Source organism: Trichoderma harzianum (genome assembly GCF_003025095.1).
Source record: "Trichoderma harzianum CBS 226.95 unplaced genomic scaffold M431scaffold_14, whole genome shotgun sequence".
Classification (NCBI taxonomy): domain Eukaryota; kingdom Fungi; phylum Ascomycota; class Sordariomycetes; order Hypocreales; family Hypocreaceae; genus Trichoderma; species Trichoderma harzianum.
Genome location: NW_020209262.1, coordinates 860,467 through 869,716, shown reverse-complemented (window position 1 = coordinate 869,716; position 9,250 = coordinate 860,467). Strand labels below are relative to the sequence as shown.

General features: G+C 44.3%; 2 protein-coding genes across 2 annotated transcripts; both read left to right on the top strand.

Moving 5' to 3' along the window:
* Window positions 1-1,224: 1,224 nt before the first annotated feature.
* M431DRAFT_257522 (hypothetical protein) lies at window positions 1,225-2,088 on the top strand (the record flags this gene model as incomplete). Its single annotated transcript, XM_024913840.1, has 2 exons — window positions 1,225-1,759; window positions 1,928-2,088. Coding segments are annotated over exons 1-2 (205 nt in total), but the record flags the coding sequence as incomplete, so codon positions are not given.
* Window positions 2,089-2,724: 636 nt separating this feature from the next.
* Window positions 2,725-5,961, top strand: M431DRAFT_9268 (hypothetical protein; the record flags this gene model as incomplete). Its single annotated transcript, XM_024924389.1, has 2 exons — window positions 2,725-2,747; window positions 5,754-5,961. The coding sequence occupies 2 exons, from the start codon at window positions 2,725-2,727 to the stop codon at window positions 5,959-5,961; spliced, it is 231 nt and encodes a 76-aa protein (XP_024770272.1).
* Between the last annotated feature and the right edge of the window lie 3,289 nt (window positions 5,962-9,250).

Sequence of the window (9,250 nt, the reverse complement as noted above, 5' to 3'; positions counted from 1 at the left end):
ATTCTTAGCTCCATACACAGGGATGACCTACATGTAAAAACAGATCAGTGCACCTGCTTACACATGCTTTACCAGAGACAAAGAGCCTCAATCTATTGAACATAACCTTGATCGCTTTCTTGGTCAAAATGGCCATGGCGATCATGAACGTCCACCTATAGCATTTATGCGACCGCGAGATACGGCGACAGCCGAAGCTGAAGAAACCGCCGCAATGCGTGCCCGTTTAGATGCATTCGATCGGCAGTTTCACATAAGCGCCAATCAAAGTGCCAATCACTCGCACAGCTAAGTCGCCGTATGGCACTTAATTAACAAGACCACACACGAGGTAAGAGTTTGGCTCAACGATTATTTCCGCCTACCTATGCAGATGCGCTAATAAGAGTGCACATGGTTAAGTGAAGTAGCCGATGTAACAGGTTGTGATGACGCTGTATGTAGTGCGTGTTATTGATCTATTAGTAACATGTTGCTAGGGAAAAATATGGAATTCAGTTGAACGCGGCGGTGCATCTGTCAAAAAGTTAATCCAGTCTCAAATCGAGTTCAAAATCATAACTACAGTTAAATAACACCGTCGACCCCACAAAACACGATGGTTTTTTAGGAGCAGACCCATCACATACTGGACCTCAAATCTAGTGGTATAGTGGTGACTCTGGTTGTTTTCAGGCTTTTGTAATAATTGCAACAAGCTACAAATCATACCTAATGATTGATGTGACATTAATTAAAGCGTCGCTTCTTCGAGGCATGTGTCAGAGTACCTATATAACGCACTAATGCGGTTGCCTCGTTTTTAGAACAGTTGCCACTTTTTTTAGAAGAGAAGAAGATTGCGAGTAATGCGCCATGCCATACATACTTAGGTGCCTGGACGTGCGTGCATGCCCGAGGAACAGGAAGAGAGATAATCAAGAACGAGAGAAAATAAGTACACTTCGTCCAAAATATGAGCACCCATCACACCGAACGTTGATGACTTCCAGATGCGCGTATTTTGGCGTGTGTGTTCGAAATTTCTTCACTGCTAATCCTCCCGTCCGTCCCCCTTGCGGGGCTGGCAGGCACCCCACAAAGGCACTCTCGGGTGTCCCATCTGCGGGTCGGCGAAGTGCGCGCCCTAGCCAACTTCAATGTGTTACATATCAAAGTACGGAGTATAAATAGTGTAATACTCCGCCCAGCTACTTGCTTTATGCTGCCAGGTAGATGACCATGGAAAAAGGCCGGAGAAAAGGTCTTCCAAGGTTGTTTTCTTAGACACTGCTATTATTTCGACAACTAGAATCCGATAATCATTCACGCCCAAAATCTCAGAACCCTTAAGGAACAGCGGGTTGATCTTACTGCTCTTTTTGGACCCTGCCCGCCTTGCCACAACTACATGACCTACTAGGTAGTTCTGACAAATATCTACGCCCATCTATCCTAAAGCATTAAAGAATAGCAGGCCTTTCGCCTCTATTTTTTTTTCGTCGACACTGTTCTTCTTGCGGCATCGCCCGTCTATCTATGAACTCCTACCTATTGAAGAGTAGCGTGTGTCCACCACAGCTCTTCTAGGTAGACACTGTTCTTCTCGCAATAACCACCAACTAATACCCTCGGGCATCGCTCCCTGCCCACCTACATATACCCATCTACTCCCGGTGGCTGTATTTAATTCCATCAACGCCATATGATACTGCAAGTTACCTGAGGTGCCCAATATGTTGTCCTCGTCTACTTGTGTGATATGCAATGGTAGTAGCAAGTAGGTTTTACTATTTAGCTGGAGATATTCTTTGTTTAGTTACAGGACAATACCTAGGTACCTAAATGGAGTAATGCCTAAATACCTATGTACCCTAAGGGATTTATCATGCGGGACATTTAAATGTCGGCTAGGTGGCTGGACGGTGCTAATGAAATGCTGACGCAGTAACACCAAGCCACACCCCGCTGTCAACGGCCACCCTAGCCGTAGCCACAGCTGTGGCATCGATCGCTTCCTTGCCGATCAGGAACAACGCTGCCCCCCGGAATTCGGCAAAACTCAATCTCCAGCAGAGGCAGAGGCTGCTGCCAAAGCGAAAATGATGACTAAGCTACTTGAGTTCGAGCAGAAGTTTGGTTCTGGCAACAAGCCGCCAGCCAACTAACCTGGAGTCGGCAACAACCAAATTGCCGTTCGCAAATGCATCAGTGGGCTCTTGCAAAGAATAGAAGGTGGAGAAGGGAGGATTTTTTTGGAATCAGGCAGCCTCAATTATTTTTTGTATTCGATGTTGTTATTAAATGGAATATTCTCGTTGCTTAGTTTCTTTTAGATGAAGATCGCATCAAGTGCCTGCTTCAGCGATGTACCGTGCCTGATTTCCTTTTACCGAATTACAACTTTCTTCCCATATGAGGCCCCAGATACCATCTAGCTTTCGGTTTCCCCCAAGTCTCCCGATTGAATCCGTCCTTTCTTCTTGCCATTTGGTTCAATTGTTGATCGCAAGTAAAGCACATGTACATATCACGAACTTCCCCATGAAGCGGCGGTGGCTTCCATGCTCCACAGCGCTAGATTGCTGCCACCGCGTGCTATAACAGCCGGTCCCCATTAGAACATGGAAGCTTAAAAAAACTACGTGCAATCGATTTCCTCTTGGGTTCCGCTATGAGGTGAGAGTTGGCTAGGATGAAGTAAATTTATTGCTAGTTCTCCATTCTCAACTTAGATATTCTAATATGAGTGTCCAGGCGAAGCCAACGTAAGCACCATGTAACAGACATTAACCAGAAGGAACTACATGCATTCATGGACGAGACGGCCACAGGCGTTTCACCCAAGGTAGGAAACGCAAGTCTGAGAGTACTTCCACCCAAATGGGGCGGCGGCCGAGGGAAAAGGGGAAAATTATACTGAGTATGCAGGTGATGAGAAACAAAAATCAGTGCAGCGCTTTGTACTCGTATTACCTAGTCAAGCTCTTTTAGGAAGCTGGGCTGAAGAGAGATTGTCGGTTCCTGGAAACTAACACATCTGATCGGCTGCGAGTCTGCGGAATCGGGCTGATCGGGCTCTGGCGCTGCACTGGACAGGGGGTGCGCGAAGCTGGAACTTGGGAGCCCAGGCGAAAGGCTTCGGTGAAATGATCGGCGCATGAATATGGACTTCGGGGAACTCGTCAAACTCGCATGACCGGCACACAGTACTTGTGTTAGTGAGATAATCTGGCGCACGCAGAAGTATCGTAATGTCTGCCGTCATCATTTTTTTCGTCCTGGGCTCACTTCGCATTTGTAAGTCGCTCCACTTATTTATACCGCACCTTTCAGCGCCAGCCAATCATCGTTTCCAAAAGAAAGAGTTGGCCGTCATTTTGCAACCCAAGTACCTGTATCCACCTTGTCTCTATACGGTCTGGATACAATATAAGGACTTTATCCGCTAGTAAAAATGTCGCCTGATCGCCGCAATGATCATTAATGTTATGTATCTCAAGGTACTGATCTAAATTTCGAGACTTGTCTTCGAAGCTAATTTTGGCGGCAGCTGATGTACTCTCGGATTGAGGCGATTTAATTGGCCACTATCCTAGAAAGATACTTCGGATAGACCATCTGGCACTCAGTGGGATGGCTGAGCTCCTGTTGTCCAAGGCGTCGAGGTTGCCTTCCAATTCCATCCATGAATGCTATTACCGCTTTCTACCACAACCTATATTCAATGTACGCAAAAATGAGGGCAGATACATTCTACGATTTGCATTATAAAAAGGCCTTCTCCTCTCAATGCTTTAGCTGGATATTAGCGGCCATCGCCAGTTTGCTCATGCAATATATAGAGTGCTCTCTAGGCTAATTATTTGTCTATTCGATTCAATTACTGTCTTTCTGTCTATCCATCATCTATTAAGTATCACTTAAGAGAACCTTAATACTCACCTAACATGCCGCCCTCTTCTACCCAGGTTAATCACAATGGCAATAATGAGTAGGTAACCCGTTACATTTACATTTTGTCCCCCCTTTCATTACTAACACGATATATGTCTTTGCAAAGTTATTCCCTGGGAATATCATCCAGATACCCCTCCACTGATAGGCTAGACATCTAATCAACACGTCCATATGTGTGGCCCCGCCTACATGTATACACTTACTTACAAGCGCTTTAGAAATAAAGAGCCCCAAGCTATTATATATAATCTCGATCGCTTTCTCGGCCGCACAGCCGACCATATTGATCCTGAACGGCCGCCTGTAGCATTTATGCTGGTACGGGACTACGCGACAGCTGAAGCCAAAGAAATCGCCACGATGCGTGCTCGTCTGGATGCATTCGATAAACAATTCGGCTCAAGTGCCAATCATTCGCGCAGATAAAGTGCTGTACTGGAGTTGAACGACGGATCACATCGAAGTCAGTGTTTACTTTAGAGAATGCCTCCAAGTATCTGGCTACATATATTTCAGGTCATGTTGTATTAACGGCATTAGCGCTTGGCAAAGTTGGCGGTTTAACAGGCTGGGGCGGTGCTGGTAAACCTGTCTATGGCGATATCGCTGAAAGACTTCAATTGTTCTTTCAGATTCCACCGCAGCGCGCGCATATGTTATAGAACTGATTACGTAAATAGAATATAATATTGAATATCGCCGTTGAGTTCACTACGTATCTGGACTTTTGGGCGCCGCATCTCATCAAACATGGTGGCATTGTGGTGAATTAAATCGCTGTCAGGTTTTCGAAACAATTACCTTAAGCTGCAGCTTATAGGCCTATATGAATGGCGGATATCATTGTAGCTGATACCTCTTTGAGTTAACCGCCGATCTTTGTTCTGTTGCTACTTTCTCTTTTTCTTTTCAAAGCTAGGGGTCTGGCATTAGCGGTGCTAGCAAATTATCTGTTCGGTTGCGCATCCAAATACAAGCTTCCAGGTTCGCGCACCAAAGCATCTTAGTAAGAGCAAACGATTACAAACGATTTCACTGACGAAACCATGAAAAGACCCCCGTATTTCTAATAAACCGATGTAGAATAGAATTACTTGCCTAACTGCTACTGGCGGATACTAATGCTGAGCTGAACACGGTTAGGAGTTGCAGTGGCCTGCCGCCTGATGGATTCAATAGAATGCACGAATGACTGGGGCATCTATGGTTATTGGGCAGAGCCCTTAAGTGTGGGGTTTAACATAATGGGCGGTCAGTGTTTCACGAGCGAAAGCAGTAAAAGTATTGGTCCCTGCAATCAATGGCAGGCTGTTGAAAAAGCCCTCCGCAATAAGCTTCAACTTCCAATATATTTGGCATTTCTCATATATAAAGCTCATGCTCCTACCAGTTGCCATGGTTGTAGATCAATTGCATTCGCTATTGCTTCCATTGACCAACACCTTGCCCTTTTTGCGACAATTCGGGCCCCAATATCACCACTTTGCAAGCGGGTATATAATCTTATCTGTCTGTTCGCCTTCCGTAGGATAACTTCTGTCGGCCAACCATCTCTCTATTCCTTAGACATCTGCATCAGACATTGGGCGTTATCTATCCAAAAATGCCGATCTCTCCTTCTCAAGCCGCTTATAATAGTAGCAGCAATAAGTAGGTCACACTCAAGATTATTCCAAATAGTTCAATTACTATCTTCTTTCTTCCATTTTTCAGTTTTTAGTTATATGCCATTAATAGGAATATGCATTTATCTGTCTTCAGTTGAAGGTATATAGGCGCATATAACTGAAGTATATATGCTTACGTACATGTAGTAACACCAAACCACATGCCACCAAGGATAGCTCCAGCCATAGCTATGGCATCGTCCGCTTCCTTGCGGATCAGCAGCAATACCACCCTGTATTCGGCAAGGTCCAGTCTCCAGCTGAAGTAAAAGTCTTTGCTGAAGCCAGGATGACGGCAGAGCTGCACGCTTTCGAGCAACAGTTTGGCCCGAGTGGCAAGCCTTCGAGTAGTTAATTCGAGGCTTCAAAAATATGCAAATCGCTGGTCACAGATATTGGCATCATCGGCTTCTTACACGTTTCACTGAAGAGAATGTCAAGTTCAGAGAACACACGAAATATCAAGAAAGCAGGCGGTTTCATTTGTATTTACACTTTATATTTTATTTTGTTTCATTATTTTCTGTTCTCTGCGTTAAGTAGAGATTGTGAAATTCCTTTCCAGCCGAGTCCAGATGACACTGCCTTGAAGCGACAATTGAAAGATCACCGGTGAATTAACTTGTCCACTACACGGCCTGTCGCTTGCTCCACAGCGGTTTGGTAGCAGCCACACGTGCGCCACGACAGTCCCACGATGTGTTAGCCCTGGAGACGACGGAAGCCAAATTAGCTCCCGTCGCACCTACTCTGGACCACCAAATTAATAAAATCGTTGCAAGGTATAGATTTACGAGGCCAATATCATTGTGAGACTATGTTGATTGAAAATAGAGGCATTTGCACGCTCATTTCGGGTCGGGATTAGGGTCACTGCTTTTTCACTGTGCAATGAATCCTCGCTAGTAGCTTGCACTCGAGTACTTAGTACCACACCTAACTATATGTATTTACCTACTCCAAGCTATATACAGGTATTCACACCTTCCACTCATCGACTATAGCACCTGCTAACTGCTTGTCGTATGTATTGTATACATCTACACCAGTAAGATGAATCTTGATCTTGGGTTGACCTGAATGAGACCACTGCTCCTCCTTAATGCACCTGAGTAGAACTTCACCAAAATAATCTTACAAGGACTCCCCAAACTTAATGAAGAAATATCATGTTCATTATGGAACAGTCCTCAATAGTAATCAAGTCCAGTCTGGCATTAACATCAGATGCTCTCACTTAATGGATAAATCATGTATAATATTCTATCCATCTTAAGACAGCATTGGTTTGATAGGGGTTCACATCTTGATGCATGTCTCAATTGCACATAATTCATTCCCTCAGAAGCACTCTGGGCCATCAAGAGCTGTGCCCGCCACACTATAGGTGAAACTTCCTTGCTCAACATGACGTCTACTTGCATTATATAGGGAAAAGACTCAACGGTCAAGTTCAGAGAGGTGGTGGATATGCCCAAAATATGGCAGGCTAAACAGCTCCTCAAATTGAGGCTCTCGACCCATCTTTTTTGACGTAATATGCTCATTAGCCTTCTCTAGTGTTCATCACTGTCTCACTATCTACCGTCACCCTTTTTAAATGGCGGATCGTTTACCGTTTAATCGTCGTATCTGTCGCCACAACTCTGGGTTATTCCATTCCTTAATAAGAATATATATACAAGATACTCCCTTCTTTCACTGCCGCCATCTATAGCAGCCATTTGTATGTACTTCAAAAAAAAAAAATCTTTTTGCTTAGTGCATAGTGAAACCTTTGAACCTGAAAGAGACAATTTCTTCATATACATTTGTATAAAAGAAGCATTAACAATCCACTAAGCATCCACTGGTCAGTTCTTCAGTATAAAAATTGGTTCAATTTTTGCTAATACTTCTACTCTGATGGAGAGAATAAATCCCTACCAGCAGTTGCCAATGGAACTCAATCTACCATCTCCCTCTGCGCCCCCCATGATATTACATACAGCATCGATCGCTTCTTAGGCTGTCTCAAAATCGGCCGATGAACACTCACAGCAACATAAACTTGGACGAGCTCCAAGCTCGGCCGAAGCGGAGAAGAATACGAGGGCCTTATTAGACATGTTTGACGCAGTTTTACTCTAGCGGCAAAATTCTTGATGAATGGAAATTGGTAGGAAACCTCGGATACAGAAAGACTTGGTGATTTTTCTTCGTCTCTTTCCATAGGCTCTCCTTCTACGGATGAGACATACTGCCGCTGTATCCACGGTAAATATTTCGTTTATGTATAGCAAACAATAACAAGAGAATTGTTTTGCTGAGCCTAATAAGCTATAGTGTGCATGTAATACGCGAATGTATTAAGATAACAAGTAGATGAAGCTTTCAAGTTAGGAAATCTGCTCACCGCAGGTTACATGAGCGCAGTTATGGAAGATTTCACCAAATTAAAAATTACGAGAAATATGTTTGTAATTGTTTTCTTTGCGAGAAGAAAGAAATGAAAGGCTTACAATTGGAATAACACAAGCGAACGCTTTGTATTTTTAGTTATTGAGTAGATCAAGGATGCAGTAAAACACCTAACCCTTCGTACGCATGACGTTGGGGTATGTTGCCAAACTGAGACAAGCACCGAGTCATGCAAAATGCATATATATGGATACCGTGGGACTTAAGTCTAAAAAGTAAAATCGTCAATATGGGAATCCTAGCAATCGCCTCTTTCTTGGGGAAACTTGAGCGACTCCTGTTAAAACCTGTCCTTGCTGTTACGGCGCCGATAGGCGAACCTCTCCAAGCTCTAAGAACTGTGTATCATAAAACATTAAACGTTTCAAATTAAAGCAGATTTTAAGGTTTTGCAAAGCTCATCATTTGCCCCTAAGGCTAACTGCCGTAGGATAGTCGCGCAAGAAATATCTCACCGCCACTCGGCCAGCACGAATGACACATTAACGGGGCATGTCAGGGTTTGCATTATGCAAAGCATCTGTCTAAGTATACTATTATAGTCACAGTATTCTTTACGTAGTAATCGGACCCAGATGATAGGTCATCGTTTCTAATCGCCACGTGTTGACGTCTACCATACATGCATATACATACATGCCTCTACCGGCTTTCGAGCTCCGCTGCGGCGGGGCTTGTGAATCGTTGCACTGCGATTCATAGCATGAACCGAGATATAATTGGACACAGATGTATGAGGATGTATTTACGCACATCTGCCTTACCCCGAAAGGCGATCGCCCGAACGTTGGAGGTTGCATACGCAAGGGAGAAAGCCACCCACACACACCATTTCTCTTTCAGCAGATTACAATGCACTTATCAATAGGCAGTTAATATTCGAAGGATCATTGGTTAAGACACATGGCCACTCATATGCCACTTGCGCAAAAGGTTTGCGCCGCGTAAGTGCGCGTTGCGCGCGATTCGACGAACGAAGCGCGCATGTACCCCAAATCACATCAGCAACACGTGGTTTAAATGACCTGTAGGAATTATATTACATCTGTACTACTGTAGGTCTCTGCTTAGTGTTGTTGATATGTGACTGCGACCAGGGGATCTTTGGGGTTGCCTTCTCTGGCCTATAGATTCCTCAGCTTACACAACCCCGCGCCATAAGTCATGAGTTTGTTGTTTGGAAA